This window comes from Hemicordylus capensis, chromosome 3, assembly GCF_027244095.1.
Source record: "Hemicordylus capensis ecotype Gifberg chromosome 3, rHemCap1.1.pri, whole genome shotgun sequence".
NCBI classification, from domain to species: Eukaryota; Metazoa; Chordata; class Lepidosauria; order Squamata; family Cordylidae; genus Hemicordylus; species Hemicordylus capensis.
Genome location: NC_069659.1, coordinates 198,322,163 through 198,341,759, shown reverse-complemented (window position 1 = coordinate 198,341,759; position 19,597 = coordinate 198,322,163). Strand labels below are relative to the sequence as shown.

Here is a 19,597-nt window from a genome sequence, read left to right as displayed (position 1 = left end):
TAATAGTGGACTTTGTTTAAAATGGGACCTAACCTCCATTAATGTATTGAACCCTTTTTATTTATATGTTTTGTTAGCTGCTTTTCCAGTACTAATGATAGTGTGCAATAACATATTGTGCTGCTCTTTCTTTCTTTTCCCTCCCAAAGAGTAGTCTAAGTGGTATCACTACACCTTGGAGTGAGTTCCATTGCTTAGTTTTGCTTAGTTATACATTCTACAATAATGCAGAAAGCAAAATAACCAGTTTTGCTGCTGGTTATAAAAATACAGGAAATTTCTGCTAGGAAGAGAAATCAACTGTATGCATTGCCTTATATAGGAGAACCTCGTTACTTGTGGGGCTTCTGTTCCTCGCCTACTACCGTGAGTAACAGAGCCGCAAGTAACGAGGCATTAGGGCTGTGTGGAAAGAGTGGTTAGGTTCCAGGGTGGAGGGAAAAATAAGAAAAGAAAACCCCAAACAGCCCAGAACTTACTGTGGCATGTTCTGCAGGTCCCATATGTGCCTAGGAATGCCCTCCAAAGAACAAAATAGCCCCCCAAATGGTGAAAACCCACAGTCTGTTTTTCTCAAGAAATGAGCCACGAAATGGCTCCTCCTGTCTCCTCCTACCCTCCTTGAGACAAAATGGCAGCTGGAAGTGACTTCCATGGTCACTTCTGGCCCTCTAAGAACTGAGGATACTTGGATTTTAACCCATTAGTATCCATAGATACTGGAAATGGGTGTCTGTTAGACACCCGTGGATACATGGAACTGTGAATAGCGGGTTGGCAAATAACGAGGTTCTCCTGTAATTGGCTGGAGATAGAGGAGGGCATCATACAAAGATGATGCCTCTCTTGACTATTTCTCTGTGTTTCCTTTAGGCATGGTACCGCATATTACTTGAGGCTTGTGATTTGATATCCATCATGGTGTGTGTCCTTATGTTTCATACACAGGGTTCAGAATTTAACTTTGGGTGTTGCAAAGCAGGTTACAGCCGTCTGTGAGCTATCTGTCATAGCAGTGAGGGAACGCTGCATCTATCCATAGACAGTGGGAGTAATGAGAGGCAAAGAGGGGGATGCCATTCATAACTGAGGGATAAGGCATTGTGCTGGTGGGCAGGATTAATTGGATCTAGCTCGTGTAACTGTAATTCTTCTCTTCTCCCCCAGGAGTTATTCTGTATATATTACTAGTTGGGTATCCCCCATTTTGGGATGAAGATCAACACAAACTCTATCAGCAGATCAAAGCAGGAGCCTATGATGTAAGAAAATTGTTTAAATAAATGTTATTAGGTGACTGAAATGAGAATGTCTGCATAAGCTGTGGTTTGTATGCATTGTGCAAAGGGGCTGCTAGATGTGTTGCTCTTCTGCTCTTCTGTAAGGTGCTACTATATGGGATAAGGGTGGGGAGAGGCAATAGGCTGGGGTAGTGTCAGATCAACAGAGCAGAACCTCAGCCACTTTTGAATGGACTGTTATGGTTACTGGATTTTCCAGTTACAGAGGAGTTCCCAGTGAGTTCTGAAATAATGCAGAATGGCATTATTTCTTGGTGGCTAAAGCCCTCTTCCATTCTTAATCATATGGATTGGCCTTTCACTTGTGAAGCTCATGAGACATGGCTGCAACCTGCCCAGCAATGAGACTTCTTTTCAGCAAATTCTGTAGCACTTCAGTCTTGACAACCCATGTTATTTATGCCAGACTAAAACCACTATCTCTGGAATAGTGCTGTTGTGTCTGCATGGCGATTTTTCCTAGTTCAGCACTTCAGCACAAAACTAGAAGTTGGATTGTGCAGCGCATGCTGGCCTTTCTGTTCTCTCCTTCTGCTAGATGTAGTCTGTAGGGATCAGATTTATTGCATGAGTGAATCTGATCCTTGAAGAAATGTGCAGTGGGAGAGGAGCCTGTGCAGCTTGTTTGCTGTGTTTTTCCTTGTAAGAGAGGCAGAGTAAAGTATTTAGAAATCACAAATAGACAAGTTAGTGGTTTGAGCACTTTAAACTCTGTGTCTGCAGTTCTGAGATCTGCCGTTTCTGATGCATTTGTAAAAGTCCAGACCTGATTATTGCATCTTAATATGCTAGACTCTGGAGGGGGCAAGTGGTTTATCTGTTCCTCTATTTTCATATTAGCTGCATGAAATACCAGACAGAGAAGCCACTGTTATCCCCCAAACTGTATTACTCACATTCAGCAAACCAAACTTCAAAATACAGTTTTGATTTATTCCTGTTTAGTTCCAGAGTCAGTTTGCAACCACTTCTAAAGCTGCATCATATATTGCCTCTGTGTGTCTGCTCTGACTTTGCCCATCTAGACTTCCCCCAGATTCATAGACCTGTGAATTTCTAACAGGCCTATGTTTATGTGTGCATGAAAGCTGCTGGCTTGAGAGATGAAATATCCAGATGATTTCATGTGGGGCAGGGGAGGCTGCAGAAACAGACGAAGGACATTCACTGAATTCTCTCCATTTCTAGTTTCCTTCCCCAGAGTGGGACACTGTGACACCAGAAGCAAAGAATTTGATCAATCAAATGCTAACAATAAACCCAGCAAAACGCATCACAGCTGATCAGGCTCTTAAGCACCCATGGGTCTGCGTAAGTATCTCACTTCCCTGGCTCCATCCTTACTAGAAGACATTTAGGGGAACATGACAGACTACCTGTGTATCTGTAATAGCTTTAAGAGTCTGGAGAGTGGACCTTTTGGATATAACTGCAAACACTCGGTGCACTCCTAGTTAGCATTTGTCTTTGTGTGTTTCCATGTGCATGTGTGATCTCATACAGTACTCCTTGTTTTTTCCAGCAACGATCCACTGTGGCCTCCATGATGCACAGGCAGGAGACTGTGGAATGCTTGAGAAAATTCAATGCCAGAAGAAAGCTGAAGGTGAGTTTATGGTTTGAAGGGAGCCCATAGACAGTCTTTTGCTCTCATAGTTTGGGATTATGGAGGGTGGTGGTGATGTGCATGTTATGACATACACATCTGGGTTGACACTTTCTCCATAAGTACCTGATGTCACAGCCTTTCCACGCAAATCCGACTTATGAAATTTATTATTGTTCTAAATGAGGTCAAAGTTGGCCTTAGATCCTGAGCTGCGCTGCTACACACCTTCCTGCTTCTCCATGACAGAAAAAAATAGAGGAAAACAAATAGGGCAACATGCTGTTTTTGTAATTTTTGATTCAGGCCAGCTTTCATCTCAGGAAGAAAGTTAAGTTTGCGGTTGATAGGCCTGCCTTTCTTGACTCTGGCAAACCTGTGTTGAAATGCATTAGAAGCACAATGAAAATTCATGTCCATTAGCATGGTGCAGAGTGCTCCCTGAAGATCTGGTGCTCTGTATGGCTATCCCAGCCATCCAGCTGGCTGTGATCCAACTTCTCTCTCTTTGTCTCTCTCCCCCCATCCCCTATTTTAGGGTGCAATTCTCACAACAATGCTGGTGTCCCGGAATTTTTCAGGTAAGTATTCCATCCTCTCTCCGTCTCAATTCCTTTGTCCTCATCCTTTGTATTCATGTTAGACTCAGGCAGGACACTTTTAACTTAGGTAAAGAAGGATCCATGAATATTTGGGAGGTGAGCTGTAGTCATTGAACATATTATGACTCTGGTTAGAAAAGTACATTTGTGATCTACTTTAAGAATCTGATCAAATGGACCATTGTTGAGCTCATCTTTGGGATGGACCACTTGAGACTCTCAGATTTAATTAGGCACTATGGTAGCAGGTTTGTTTCTTTCAGTTTGAAAGTGGGAGCATAGATCCATGCAAAATTGACTCTACTGGAAGAAATGATGTGGCACGTTTGTTGTGTCCTGTTTACTAAGTCCAAAGCATCCAGGTTACAGCTGTTTATTTCCTGGGTTTTTGAAGCAGATTGTCAGTTCATAGCCATAAGCTGGGCTGACTTTGCTTTTTAGAAAAAACGGTGAGTTGGTGCTGCCATGGGCAAACATTCTCTGAAGTGCCAGGAGAGACAGTCTGTTAGCTGCTAGTCAGACAGGGCTGGTCTGGGAAATCAGGTATCCCCTCCCCTTGATATTCTGGCAACTTGGCCCTGCCTGTAGCCAGGAGGAGGTACTATCCCTAATATGACAGCTGTCCCCTTGTACTTCAACAAGGACCAGGAATATTTACTTAAGGAAACATTTCCTTCCTTCTTAGATACAGCTGAGTCAGTTTGTTATAATTACTAATGAATTTCATTCATTATACTTCTACAATTCAACCTGAATATTCCCCTTTTAAAATGAGTAGCTTCTGCTCACACACAATAGCACACAATAGAGTGTGATATTGCTAACTAACCTTGAACTCTTAGTCTGCCTAGAACCTCCAGCTGTTGGGCCATAATAAATCACTGTATGGTGATATTTGTGTACAGATGCTGAATCTTCAGTTGGACAGATAAATGTGGCTCATTTGGCGGAAAATAAATTGTTATCTGTTTTCTCTTGTAGAATATCTTCCTGACTGTTAACTATGTATGTATGAGTATTTTGGAGAAAGTGGAATTACTACTTAAGGTGGTGTTTTTTTTTAACCCCAACAACCCCAAAACCTTCCTTGGATTTCTTTACACAGGTGCTTCATGCATTCATACAGCTTCTTTCAGGAAGATCTGACTCAGTCTTGTCCAAAGTAGGACTTTTATATAGCCAGTGCTTTAGTTAGGAGGGATATATTAAATACTGGCAATTTTACAAAGCAGCATTTCTAGTTCATTAGGAATAACTGTTTTTAAGACTGGCTATATATTTTTCATGTGTACTATCTGGGTAAATTGTGTCTCTAGAAGATAATTCTAAGAATACTATTTATTATTCACAATTAAATGACAGCATCCTAATGTGCCTAGTAGCTATATAAATAAAGACTCATTGAGATAGTTTTCCTGTCCATATGATCTCAATCCCTCTCCGAATAAATCTTCCCCTCCCATTAATGATAATATAAGATTCATTGCTGTGTTGTGTCTGTCTATCCGAAAGCCCAATTAGAGAGCAGCAATGCTCCTATTGTAACCTCAAGACAGTTTAGTATGCTCAGGTCCCATTAACCTTAGTGGGGCTTACATGTTTTGACTATAACCTTCTAGGTGGGGGCTATATCACTTCTGTATGATATCTGTACATTAAGTGTGTTATAGAATATTCAGTTGACAACTGTTACTGTCCTGATTATTTCAGTGGGTCTTAAGTACATCTAACCTGTTTCTAGATTGCACCCAATGTATTTCTGTTTTATTATCCTGCCTTCACATCTAAAGAATAAGTGCCCAAGGTGGCCATAAAACATAAAAAAATTAAAATCACGCTATTATTCAATTAATGTGTGTTTAAAAAAGAACAACAAAGCAACGTACAATCAGCTGAGAGCAGCAGAAACCAATCTTGTTTAGAACCCCATCCAACACAGGCCAATATCCTATTCCCTAATGCCTATTATAACTGACTGAGAGCACTTCTGTCTTCTCATTATGTATGATAATGCAAATGGGGAGACATCCTAGAGAGGAGAATTTCCCATTCAAAGGAGAGCAATGGGGAAATGTGCTGAGACACAAAATATTGTTATGAATCACTAGCTCATTCTCCATGACTTTAGGAAAATTGGGAAGTGAGGGAACATTGGGGCCAGGGAGGTCAAGTGGCACCCTGTTCTAAGCCTCTTTCCTTGACTGTAAGTCTAAAATAAGGCAAATAGGTGAGATAGCCACCATCCCAAGAAAACTAGATCTTGGATTTCTGTGGCTTTGAATGAAGTAGACTAGAGTTTATGTAAGTTTCCATGCTACAATAAATTGTCTTGCTGTGGGAAACATTGCTGTGTGTGCCCCTTTTCTGACTCCCCTAGTTCTCATCCTATTCTCAGAACCTTGCAATCTGTCCCAAGCCTTGGCAGCCTCCAGTTCCATTTCACATTTCCTCATAGCCCTTGGTCCCCTCATCAGTGGTGAAGCTGGGAGCAAGCCCAAAGATACCAATGGCAAGCTATCTATTAACTCCCACTGAAGATGACCTCAAGCTCCTTGTGATGTCAGTGAAGCTGACCTTGTCACAGGCAGACAGTGTTTGTGAAATGTGCTCTCTTTTGAAAGTGCACCAAGTACAGAACTGCCTATTTCAGTCAGATGATGGACCCCCCAGCTAATTTGTAACCCCTGGAATAGAGTTCATGTGGCAGAAGGGTACTAATTGACAAAGTTGCCTTTCTGATATTACTGAATGGCAAAGGATGATCAGTCTGTAGGAATCCCAGTTTGCTCTGAAGTCCTTGGAGAGCTGCAGCACCAAAAAAAGAAAAAAAAGATGTATTCTATTGGAGCATGCATGCATACATTCTCCCCCTTAGCATGCAATGATGAAAGAAAATATTCTTTGGGCAATTAAGGAAACTTCTGTTGACCAGGAACAGAATGAACAATGATATGCAATTAAGATTATTTTGTGGGTGACCCCCCCGCCCCGCCCCATGGTCTAAAAACAAAGCCACATGTATATTGCTACATTGGTTAGGGCAGTGGTTCCCAAACTGGGAGCCTCCAGATGTTGTTGAACTACAACTCCCATCAGCCCCAGCCACAATTTATTGTGGCTGGGGGTGATGGGAGCTGTATTTCAGCAACACCTGGAGGCCCCAAGTTTGGGAACCACTAGGTTAGGGATTCTGTGATCACCATGAATAGCTCCAGCCTTTGTCTCTGCATCAAAAGTGAATGCTTTGTTCTAGTGAAATATGAAACAAACATTAAGGACAAACTGGATGAGATATTGGAGACCCATGATAAGATACAGAGTAGAGAGTCTGACTCTTTTTAAAAGCAGCCATGGGGCAGGGGACAGTTGGCTTTGAATCATGGCAGTGGAGGAGAAGAATAAACTCCATACAATTTTCTCAATCTAAATGAGTCCACACCGTCACCTCAGTACTATTTGCCCTGTTAGGGAAAAATTTCTGGACAAATAGGGTGTGGGGGAGTCAGGGGCGTAACTACCATTAGGCAAGGGGAGGCGGCTGCCTGGGGCCCCCTACGCCTCGAGGGGCCCCCTGAGGCAAGTCACATGTAAAGTGAGTGTGTGTGTATCAGCGAGGGGCCCATTTTAAAATTTTATCTCTGGGCCCACTCCAGCCTCGTTACGCCCCTGGGGGGAGTGCTTTAAACTGCAGAAGATGGCATGGAAGTAAGAGTTAAACCTCCCCACTGAGGAATGTCCACCATATGCAGCAATTCATTTGGGCCAAGCAGAACTTACCTCGCTATAATTAATCATCCACTTTCCACTAGAGAATGAAGCTTTGCTAGTTTTGAAGCTCTCACTGTCCATCCATATCCTCAGCTTGGTCAGTGGTGATGAAAAAGCCCTTGCCATAATGTTGGCAGAATGTTTATCTTCTTCTGATTTTCATCTTATGTTACTTACCTTTTGCTATGCCAGCGTGGTGTAGTGTTTAGAGTGCTGGACTAGGACCGGGGAGACCCGAGTTCAAATCCCCATTCAGCCAAATACTTGCTGGATGACTCTGGGCCAGTCACCTGTCTCTCAATCTAGCCTACTTCACAGAGTTGTTGTGAAAGAGAAACTTAAGTATGTAGTACACCGCTCTGGGCTCCTTGGAGGAAGAGTGGGATATAAATGTAATAATATTAATAATAATAATTCTTGTAAACTCTTGAACTGTAGGAATCCCTACATTTAGTCCGCCTCACCCTGTTTCCACTTTATTGTTATGGTTATTTTTTGCATTCAGTTTTGGGCAGTTTTATTAATCAGCAGTATTTTCATTTATTATTAAAATATTTATAACCCTCCTATTAGGGCATTAAGGATTATGACCAGCATTTTGAACTGAGTCCAGAAGCAAACTGGAAGCCAGTGTCAGCCCAGGATTGTTCCCTGAGCCATCTATAACAAGGCTTGTTTTCTTTCTTTCTCAGGAACTGGATGGCTAGCACCATCTAGCGTTCAGATAGATAAAGTTATCTATAATAAGAGTGCTTTGTATAATTCTTTTACAACAAGGCAGTTATCTCAGAATTGTACTGCTCCCTGCATATTTATTCTCTTGAATTTACATCAGTCATGTAGCTGGGAAATAATGCATTCTGTCTAGTAAATGTGTAGACTCATCCATACCATTGGGCGTGTCTACACTTTTTTCTCCTTGATGCATCAAAATTGTTTCTGTTATGTTAGTTTCATCTCAGGTAGTGCAAAGAATGGAGGATAGAAGTTATTGCTGTACATGAGTTTTCCCATGTCATACTTCGCAATCCCCTGCTAACTGGGCAAAGAGGCACCTTTTACCATGGTGATTCTCTTTATTTAGCAGGGGGAGAGTAACTGGCCCTATCCACACCCAGCACAGTACTTCCAGTGACTGTTGCTGGTGTCTATCATGGTTGTTTTTTTTAGAATGTGAGCCCTTTGCGGACAGGGAGCCATCTTATTTATTTATTATTTCTCTGTGTGAACCGCCCTGAGCCATTTTTGGAAGGGCGCTATAGAAATTGAATTAATAATAATGATATTGATAATAATAATACTTGATTTAATATTCCTGATTGACAGAGATCTAAAACACAAAATATGGAATTGACAAAATGTTTTGAAATAAATTATCCATAAGACCAGTCTTATGTGGCCCTGTAAGACACCTATAAGTGATGTAAAAATGATGGTGATGATCTTTCCCATGATGGGAAAGATAACAGAATACATGGCCCATAAAGAGTAATTTGGAGAGAAGAAAACCTTAGGTCCAAAGGCCAAGCAGAAATATACCCTTCAGCGTGCTGTACATACTACTGAATTAAACCAACTCGCATGAAATTTAGAATTAGCCTGATTGATTTAGCCAAAGCAGATTTTGCCCTTATGTGCCCCAAACAGTTATAATGGGCTTCTGGGCTTCTGGTGTCAGAGCAGAAACTTTTTTTTTAACGTCTATAGGCTTAAACAAGTGACAGTATATACCCAGGTCCCTCTTCTCCAAGATGTAGAAGCTCAGGAAATATGCCAATGAGTCCCCTGAAGATAAGTAATCCCAATTCTTCTACAACTTGAAGCTCACCTCACTTTCTGTAGAGAAAGATTGCAGTTGCCCCTGCAAAAAATAGAAATGAGCAAATTGTTTGGGGAAACTGCCAGGCCCAGCTGAGTGGTCTGAAAAGCTTGAGTACCTTTTGAACACTAAATTTTAAGATCCATGTATCATCCCACAAATTACTACAGATCCTCACTGAAACTACTGTGTCATGCAAATTACACACCAGCTCTTCTAATCAACATAGATTCTAAAATTCTCACCACTGTTCTAGCAGAGAGATTGCAAAGAGTGATTTAAAGTCCCCTTTGGGGACAGGAATCCATCTTATTTTTATTTATTATTTCTTTGTAAACCTCCCTGAGCCATTTTTGGAAGGGCGGTATAGTAATTGAATGAATAAATAAATATTTGTAGCAGGTGTAGCGGGACAGTTTGGGCTGAACACCTACCCCATATGGTTAACGAATTGTGTCTCAGTGGCCTGTGATGGGAGGAGGATGTGACCTCTGAAGACATGCACACCTCCTTCATGTTCGGTCAGGCCAACAGACAAAGTATCGTCCAAACCAGCATGCAAACTTGTCCCTTAATCTTGTTCCATTTTTTAACTCTGCTGTAGAACATAAAGCCTGTGCATTGAGGCTTTATAACAGACTGCTTTCAAGAGGCTGGAAGTAAGAGGACATTAAATTAAAAAATGATGTCTTAGACAGATGCTTTATTCCATAGTTTCCTAACTCACTCTGCTCTCCTGAAATTGATTGATTTTTACAAAATTATTTTGACCCAGTGGTGACTGGTGACTTCTGTAGTTTATATAATTCTGTGAGGATATAATTTATACGAAAAGTAATCACTCTTTTTAAAATGAATATGCTACCTATACTGGCATACTTGGTGATCCTCCAGTTTACATCTCACTGTTATAGTTTGATAAACAGGATGAAAGCATTTAAGAGGGGGTTTTTTTTTGTTGTTTTTTTTTGTCTGTAGAGAAGAGCAGCCATACTTCTCTCTTGCAGAACTGTGTTTATCAGTAGAAGGAGGAGGATTCAGCTTCCAGAAACATTACCGTACAGCCCCTTCATATCATGCAAATGCGCTCTTGGACTGTTACTGAGACCGTTGATCGAGACAATTGATTTTTTCTGTTTCATGTTGCTATGTGATTTGAGTATTATCAATGAGCAACAAGTTTTTAAATGTCAATGTTGTTGTTTTTTAATTGGGTTTACTATAACTTTTTAAAATATAAAAATATTAAAGTTGGGGGGAGTTGCGGCATAAACATTCATGTGTTTTATCCATTGGTTAATCTTCTGGCTTTCCAAAAAGGAAGCTGTTTAAATACAGAACCACTCTAGGGACTAAGACGGGAGCTTCCTGCTGACATTGGGTGGCAGGGTGGTCAACCAGTTGCACAGCTGGCTTTTGTTTCAAACTTGCAAAGCTGCTTTTGCAGAACTGTATGTGGACTGAATATAGGTAGGGTACTTCCAGAGCTGCTCTCAAATATAACATCCCATCAGCCTTCACCGTTCCAAAATTAACCCTTTTAGCACACAGGACTTGCCAGCGCAGTGAAACCCATCCATGCTTGTCTTTGTGCCTTATAGGGAGTAGCCAGGCTCATCTACAGCAACAAAATGACATAAGTGTAGTAACATCTTAGAAATTAATTGCTTCATTGTTCGACAAGCATTTTTCCTGCAAATGCTTTAGGTTAAGAATAAAAGGTTGTTACCCAAACTGTTGGGGAACAGTGGTGAGAGATGTGTGTGGGGTGTGTGTGTTTCATTATCTTGTTATCCTCCCCCTTCCCCTGCTGTACCTCAATCTACATGTGCTTTCCACTCTCAGTACACTTCATAAGCTGACAAAACCGTCCACAGTCTGTAAAAATTCATGCTGCAGTCGATCAGGCAGTTTCTTGGGTGCCACCACAACTGTCTTAATGGACCTTTCAAAGTACTCTCCTTTTATTGTTGCATGCCCCCTGGCGCAGCTGATGGGCATTTCTGCTGCTCCATTTGCTGCTCCATTTGCAGTCTATGTGTATAAAACCTAATCTCCCCTTTCCCTGCCAGGCTTCCCAAGAGGTTAGTGAAAAGCTGAGCTCTTGTGCCACCAGCTGCTCACGAGAAAAATATTCCAAGCTGGGGCATTAGTGTGAGGCTAAATTTTAGGCTCTTGCAAGGAGAAGTTGCCTCCTTTCCCACCCCAGTGAACATGCCTCTGCCTTTGGATGGGTATCCCAACTGCCTTTATTCTAGTGCAGACCCTGCATACATTACTGTAGCACTTGAGATACTGAACTATATATGTAGCATTGGAAATAGAGGAGGGAATGATTGAAGACCAGGTGGGATCCATGATCTTCACTATTTTTCAAGTGGGAGCCACTTTGGCCAAAAAAAAAAAAAAAGTTCAGTGAGAGAGCCAATGTCCCACTACGCTGACCTCTGTGCAGTACAACCCTTTGCCCAGTTCCAATGAAGCCTATTTAAGAGAAACAGAGCCCTGTCAAGCCTCGTGGCCATCTTGGAAGGGGCACACGGAACACGAGGTAGCTCTTCCAAGCGCTTTGCCCATAGAGCTCTGGCTTCCAAGGTGGCCCAGGGGCTCAAGAGGGCTCAACTTTCCTTGACGGAGTCCCACTCGTGCTTAGCGAAATGGAGCACTGCATGGTAAGACTGGCCACTGCTGCCGAGTGCCAGAGGGGCTGTGCCAGAGTATTTGGCTTTGACCAAAGCTTCTCACAGGCTAACAATTGGGAGTTGCTTAGTAAACAATTGGGAGGGTCCCTGGCTCCCGGGCCTTGCAATGAAGAACACTGAGGTGGAATTTCAGAGCTTTGCAGTGTGCCTAGTAAGCCACAAACTAGCAGGTGTCCCCTCTCAGGGTCAACTGTTAGATTTTGCTACTTCAGCCAGGAATCCCTTTGGGGCCAGGTCTTGCCCATGGAGACGAATGAGGGGGTGGAATGGAGTGTAGCACTTCAGACTGCAAGTGGTGGGTCACATTTCTCTATGCTGCCCGCTGAAAAGCTCCTTGCACTGAAGCAAATAGCACAACAGGGAGCAGGTAAATCGTTCTCTTTGGTGTGCACATGCATATATATATAAATTCATATTTATATTTTACTTGCAAGGAGTACAGGCCATTTCACCACCTCATTTTGCTGTATGTGTAAACTGCGCCTGATTTCTGGCAGACTTGGAAATGCTGCCTGAGTTGAGATCAGAGGGGCAAGTGGCAAGTCTCTGTTGATCCTCCAGCCCACATTTATGCTAGGGTGTTTTTTGCTCACTTCTTTGAATTTAGCTGGGATTCATATAGATTGAATTAGTCATGCTTTGGCTAGCCTAAATATGAGAGTGAGGTTTGGGGGGGGGGGTTGGCTTCCTTGAAATGCATGGAAGAAAATTCCAGCACCAAAGAATCAGTGGATTATAGTTTCTTTTTTCAAACTCTCTCTGATCCCTGTCCCTTGGGCTTTGACTTTTGAAATGAAAATTGCTTTGGATGCATTTTCCCCTTACTTCCATTACATGGAATACTGACAAGTTCTACATTGATATGGCATCATCCATGGGGGCTGAAGAACATATTAAGGATAACATTTTGTTTCTTGCTAACTGTAAAGAGCTCGCTGTTTATCTTAAGTGCTCTGATATTTTGGCCATCAGAGACCCTAGGGGCATCTGATTAATGATATTTCACAGCAAAACCTAAATGTTGGCATCCATCGCTTTAAAATAACCAAGCAGAATTTAAAGGGGACTTTTCTATTTATTTCTCAGCTAAACCCATGGCTGAGCATAAGCAACAATTCTGCAGAAGTGCTATCAGCCTCCAAAAGTGTTACTGGTTGCACAACTCTACTTCCATAGAATCTCAGCTTTCCCCCACATTTTATTATTGAAAAGATATGTTTGGCAAATGTATGGGCAGTGCCTGGTATAAATGGCAACACCAGAGGTATTAATTTCAGAATAAGGTTTCCAGTTGTTGAGGACAGTTTCAATGACCCACAGAGCTCCTTCATTGTGGATTGCAGAACCAGGAGTGAGTGCGTGAGTACAGTTACCCCAGTGTAGAATATGTTGTTGTTTTGTTTTTTGGTGCTGCCTAGCTGAAGGGTACACTGAAAAATGTAATGTGTGAATGTCAAATGTTGGTAAATGCAGGAGTAAATTCTTATTCCTTTGCTATGTAAACTGCTTTGGTGGGGGTGGGGGGGCGGGCTTGTTGAAAAGCAGTGTGTAAATATTCCTAATGTGTTGTTCAGGGAGATGGGAGAGTCTGTCTAAGTTGCTGCTGAATGTATTCCTGACAACAATTGGAGTTCAAAGTAATGCTGTGCTGAATTTTCATTAATGAAAATGTTCAGTGCAAAAAGGATATTGGTTTTCCCCACAACCCACCCCCTCCTGCTTACGTATTTTTTATGTTTCCCCTATTTGCAGCTGCTGCTTTCCCTGATTTGCAGGCTTGGTTCATTTAAAAAAAAAAAATAGGGGCAATGAGATTCCAGCCATTTAAAGATTACATAGGCAGAGCAATAATATCACATTGTCATGCGGTCAGTCAGATTTGACTGTATAACATCACAAGACTAAATCGGGGTGAAGCAATGCCTTCTGCCTTTGTACTGAGTGGGCACGATATTTTGCTGCTTGGCAACACTTGGTGAATTTGGACCAACTAAGTTGTCCTTTGAATATGTGGGGTAGGAGCTTCTGAGCAGCGTGTCCTTCCAATTTTCATATCATTTTGAAATATTGTCCTTGATTTTAGGCATATTTTGCTATCTTGACTGTGATTTTAGGAGGCTGTTGTCACATTCTGCAGAGCCACTACCAAGGCACGAAATACTTCATAGGTCTCTGGCCCACCCTTTCTGGGCAACGGAATGGAGTTGCACACTCTCCTGTTGCTTTTGCTTGGAATCTTTGGGGTTGTTTAACAACTTCTGAACTCCCCGCCCCGCCCCCTTATACATTTGTCACAAAAGTACAGTTTTAACACTTCTGCTTCTGAATTTTTGTATTTTATTGGAAGAAACAATGCTACCCTCAGGTTCAGAGCTGCATGCTGCCTTCTGATTCAGAGGTGATATGCCTTGCAGGGGAGTGATGGCAGAAGAGGGGTTATGTCTTCATTTCCTCTTGGTGGACTTCCCAGAGGCATGTGTTTGGGCACTGTGGGAAACCGATACTGGATTAGATAGGCCTTAATCCCACAGGGCTTCTCTTATGTTCTTCTCATGATTCCAAAGATGACAGTGTTCAGTAAGTGGATATCAAAATTCTTTGAACGGAAAGTATCATCTCGATGCATTTCAAGCTGCAGAGCAGGTGGAGTTGAAGATGCTTGAGTGTTTAAGAGAGAAACCCCCATCTTATTTCTAGAGAGCTATGAGAAATATGATGCCTAAAAAAACATTCATTACCTACAGCTCAAAACATGTCAGGATTTTGCACTCCCTATTCACGGAACTTTGATCCCCACTTACTGATAAGCCAATAAGCCCAGACCTACTGACTGACTAGTCAATAATCCATTTGTGTTCTTATTTCTCTCCTGTTTTGGTAGACCTTAATACAAGATGCTACAATGAGATTTGGATAGATGTTTTCAGCACCTTCCATCTTCCTCCCCTGATCCCCAAAAGCCTATACTACTGCATCTTTGCCAATGATATTATAATTATAATATGAAAACCAGTCTCTTGTGTTAATACCTTCTTTTTTGGCTTTGCTGATTTAGAATTTTGCAACTGAGAGCCTGATTCATAAACGTCATTTACAGCTAAATCTGCAGCTTTCTGAACACCGTTCCTGATATCCAACCCCTCTGTGCTGGCTTCTGTAGCTTTTATCTTCATATTTAGGGGACATACATTCCTTTCTTTGTAATACTGTGTTTCCACTCTTTTATCCTTTCTCTCTCTCTCTTTTTCTCTCCCCCACCTTTCTTTTATAACTAATTTACTTGCACCTTGCTCTCTCGTTGCTGTTGGGCCTCTATTGCTTTATTACGGCTCCTCCCACTGAATGATTGTGTCCAATCAGTTGGCAGGCAGAGCTCCGCCCCTGCTTCGGCCGCCATGAGTGCTGCCGGCCTGGCTGAGCAAGGTATGTGGCATGAGTTGTATCTCCTGCGTGCCTGAACCTAGAACCGCCCACCCACCACCAACTCCACTGCCAGTAAAAACCAGCATGCCAGTGTTTGTGCACCCACTGAGATGCCATCCATGCTTGCTGGCTGAGAAATGGGCATGCACCAAAATATCCATCTAACCAAGAACCATAACCACATGGATTTTTTAGTCTACTAACAAAGTATGCATGTTGGATTTTTAACAGTCCTGCAGTGAATCTGCACATGAAATTTGGAGGCAGGGATTGGTGTAGGATTGGGTGCCAGTTCCTGCTGTTTCACAGGGTTTCACAAGGTGAGTGCAGCTATTCCAGTAGTAAGTGTCTTAGCTTGAGGATATCAACATGCCAGCAAACTGTCTAGACAATATAAAGGTGGGATGCTCTCTTGTAATGAAGTATAGTTCTAGTGAACTGACCTGCCTAGGAGGTCACAGAAGGAGTAGATGGGATTGCTTTACTATTTTCCTATTTGTTTTGGTGTTGAGCAAGGGCAGTAGAAACCTGAGATAACCATTTCCAGTAGCATGTAGGTAGGTTTAAGGTTCTATAATCAGAAAAGCCAAATTCTATTGTTGCTAAATTGTGATTCCAAAAAGTATGTACTTGATTTGTTTGTAAGATACAATGGACTGTGCAGAGTCAGAGGGTGGGGAGAACTAGGAAAACCAAAAGTAAAGAACTCCCAACATTTATTTCAAAATTTCAGGGATGCCTCTAATCCACCAAAACCCACACCATTTGATGACTGAGCATGTGCACTTTTTTCTGTTGCTACCCAAAAGCCCTGGCAGCAGTAAGCAATACACAGGTCCAAGCCTTCTGTTCAGCCAGAATGGAAGTCGCATGATGAATTTTGATTCAAGTTGCAGGGGTCAGGGAGGTGAAGGGGAGGCATAATACACTTGTTCATATACACCCTGCCCTTCCTCTCCAAACCAGTCACAAGAGCTAGAGTACCTTGGACTTGGTATGACTGTGATTTGCCATGCTGATCCGCTAAGCCCACTGATCCGCTAAGCCCACTGATCCACTAAGCCCACTGACCCACTAAAGCTCCTTATGATGGCAATGGGGCCTAAGAGTAGGGGACGTAAGCTTACCCACCACCCTTCCTGCAGATGCAGCACCCCGTCCTGAGAGCTTCTGAGTTGAGGTGCTGCCCTCCCCAGCATCCCACTGTCTGCTAGGCTTTATAGACCTAGCAGGTGAGGAGACTCTTGGGAGGCTTGGTACCACATACCCAGAAATGTCAGGGCACAGTGCCACCCTCCCCAGCACCCAATAGCCTGTGAGATGAGGAACCTGTGGCGGGGGGCGGGGAGGAAAAATAGCCTCTCTTTGCACCCTCCCCACCAACCTGAGTTCTTCTCAGAGCCCTGTTTGGTTTACTTAATTTTCATGCTTGTTCTCACAATCAAAAACTGGGTAGGACAAGTGTCCTACCCAGCTTTGAGAGCTATGTGCACTCCCAGTTTTCAAGTGTGCATGAGTTAGTTAATTAGTTGTTTATTTACGATCTTAGATCAAACATAGTGTGCATGAGCAAACAACTAGGTAAGAGGAGAGGGGAATGATTGTTGTTAGAGGGGAGATGGGTAGGATGGCACCAGCCTGCCCAGCCCTTATATCCAGCATTTTAACAAGGTGAGAGGAAAAGCTGCCCTACCCAGCTTGTCTCTTTCACAAATCACTCCCACTGCCTGATACCTAGTTGTTTGCTCGTGCACAATTGAAAATTAGGAACATGCACAGTTCCCAAAGCTGGGTAGGATGCTTCTCCTACCCAGTTTTCAGTTGTGTGATCTGCCTGTGTGTGTGTTTGTGTTGTTCAGATAAATAGATCTATCTATCTATCTATCTATCTATCTATCTATCTATCTATCTATCTCAGAATTTGGAGTTTCGGTTAGGTGGAACAGGGAGTAGAGTTGAGCTTTTGCAAATGGTTGGTGACACGTACATCGAGGCAATGACAGAGGAATAAACGGGGCTCATGCCTGCTGAAAGTAGTTGCCAAATGCATAAATAGATTTTCAGACTTGGTAATAATGAGCACTAGAGACCTGCTGTTAAAAAGAGAGAATTCTAATATTCAGGATTGTTCAGGGACAACTGAATGATTCCTGAGAACCGGTCGGCTTTTTGCAGACATTAAAGTGTGTATGACACGGCAGGAGTCTCGGACCCCTGCAGCATGCACATTCCTTGGGACATCTGCTGCTGCCTGTACAGGTTCCTAATGGCAAGAAGAGCTGCCTACCCACGAAGGAATGTACACAGGTGGCAGGCATGCCATTGAACAAGCATATAGCAGGGATGGAGCCTGCCACCATGATGCTCACCATATGTAGGTTCCTTGAAGGTATGGAGCAGATCCCAGACATCTGCAAAGGTGGTTCTGTTTTGTGGCTCAGGGTGCAGTCGCAACCACAGAACTTCCTTTTACCACCAAGAGAATAGCAAGAAACGACCTGCTTATTTTATTATTGCTCAGTCCAACAAACTGAGGGCAAAATGAAATATGACGAGGCGGCCACATGTATTTTATTTGTGTGCCTGCCATGTTGATACAGAAAGCGAGGCATCTACTTTTTTACTTTAAGTGGAGTACACAGGTTAAGGTAACTGAACAAAATCCCCCTCACCCACTCTTCCTTTGCTGTGTTCTGTTACTTCAAGCAATCTTCTCCCCACCCTGACTTCTGGATCAGAGCTGCACTGGGAGAAAATTACTTGACGCAACAGATCACAGCAGGACAAGACAGGAGAGGGTTGTTTCATTCCTCATACTTAACTTTATATGCAAATGGAGAAAATAAATATATGTGCCTGCCCCATGGTGTCATCCCATCTGAGATCCAAACCTAGACAATGAAAACCCCCAGGAATGCCTACAGGAAACAAGAGGATGTTCTGCAGCTTCTGGCTTTCTTTGGAATGGGCTTCCTCCTGACCCCATTTGCCTGGATCCTGGCAAAATCTCCCCCGCTCCAATTTTCTGTAACTGGTTTAGCATCTATCAGACTTACTGGTAATTTGCCATAAACTAAATTGTGGGATGGTTGTCCGTCCTGAGACTTGGGAAATGTTTGTCATTATATACTAAAAACTTATGAATGCCACACAATTCCTTTCTCCACTCTCACCCCCCTTTAAGTGAAAGCTGCAGCTCTCTGGAATCTGTTGAGCCTGCTCGCTACAAAATTAAATCCAGGGTGGTTCAGCCTGTAAAGTAAGCAAGCAATAGTGTATGTGGATCCTTGTTTGGAAATCATTGGAGGAAAGCATATTATGAGCACATGTGTTGGGGGAAGACAAGCTATTCACTGCAAGGATCCCACTGGAAATGTATCATGCCCTATGAGCTGAACACACAATATAGTAATATGTGTATAGTATCTGCAGAGAGATCTCAATTTGCCAACAGAAAATTTCAACCATCTTTATTGATGAGGCAGTTTTATAGTTAAAACTGCCCAGAGACAAAAGTTTGGGGAGGTGTACAAATTTGATGATAGATAGATAGATAGATAGATAGATAGATAGATAGATAGATAGATAGATAGATAGATAGATAGATATTAGAAATCTGGTGCTCTTCTACTGTAACTACAGAGCTTTTCAAACATATGCCTTCATGATTTCAAATTTATCTCTGCCTAAACATTTTGAGTCTTAAAATGAGACTTTGCAGTGTGTGCTGGCCACAGAAATGCCCCATGTGTATCGCTAGTCTGTGCTAAAAATTGGGAGCAAGCATTTCTGTATCTTAATTTTAAAGAGCCTCTCAAAGTTGGGCTCTCCCTAACACAGGGAAGAACTGAGAGACTTAGGAACAGATGGTAATGTGTCCCATGTCTGGGAATTTGCAGAGCATGGATGCAAAAATCATTTCTTGGTCCATAGAGGATCCTCCCTAAGTCCTTTCCTGGGGGTAGTACCTGCTGTTTTCTTGTGCTGAGTTGCGTTTTGTGGCCTCTGTCTTTTGAGTCATGTTGCAATAAGTCTTGTGCCTGTGTGTGGTGCTTAACTGTAGGGATCCCACTTACATCTCCCCCTGCCAATGTGTCAGCTGACACCTGCAGGTTAAAACACTGAGCAAACATGTATCTCTGTCTTGACTGTCTTTGCTTGGGATGTATGTCTTGTGTGTCACTGTGTTGTAAATTATTATTTTTTTAAGTTTTCCCCTACTTTTATTCCCCCTCATGCATCTTTTATTGCATGAGCCGCCTTCAGTGAGCAGCAAAACGTTTTTTTCCTGCAGTGCTGGGACAGCAACTGGATTATACTGGTACTGTGCTTGAAGCGCTGTGAACTGTGCAGTACTCCTTAGTGCCAAGATGCAA

The 19,597-nt window shown here is 42.5% G+C and overlaps 1 protein-coding gene across 24 annotated transcripts in view; it reads left to right on the top strand.

The window, feature by feature from the left end:
• The window catches only part of CAMK2G (calcium/calmodulin dependent protein kinase II gamma), a 263,893-nt gene that overhangs the window by 188,653 nt on the left and 55,643 nt on the right, over window positions 1–19,597 (top strand). For 12 of the 24 annotated variants that reach the window (XM_053310722.1, XM_053310719.1, XM_053310724.1 and 9 more), the window contains exons 9-13: window positions 1,168–1,262; window positions 2,490–2,612; window positions 2,824–2,907; window positions 3,446–3,488; window positions 15,159–15,221. In XM_053310722.1, the coding sequence (XP_053166697.1) occupies window positions 1,168–1,262; window positions 2,490–2,612; window positions 2,824–2,907; window positions 3,446–3,488; window positions 15,159–15,221 (408 nt within the window). The remainder of the gene's footprint in view (window positions 1–1,167; window positions 1,263–2,489; window positions 2,613–2,823; window positions 2,908–3,445; window positions 3,489–15,158; window positions 15,222–19,597) is intronic. The other 12 variants (XM_053310726.1, XM_053310721.1, XM_053310728.1 and 9 more) reach the window with 1 other exon arrangement.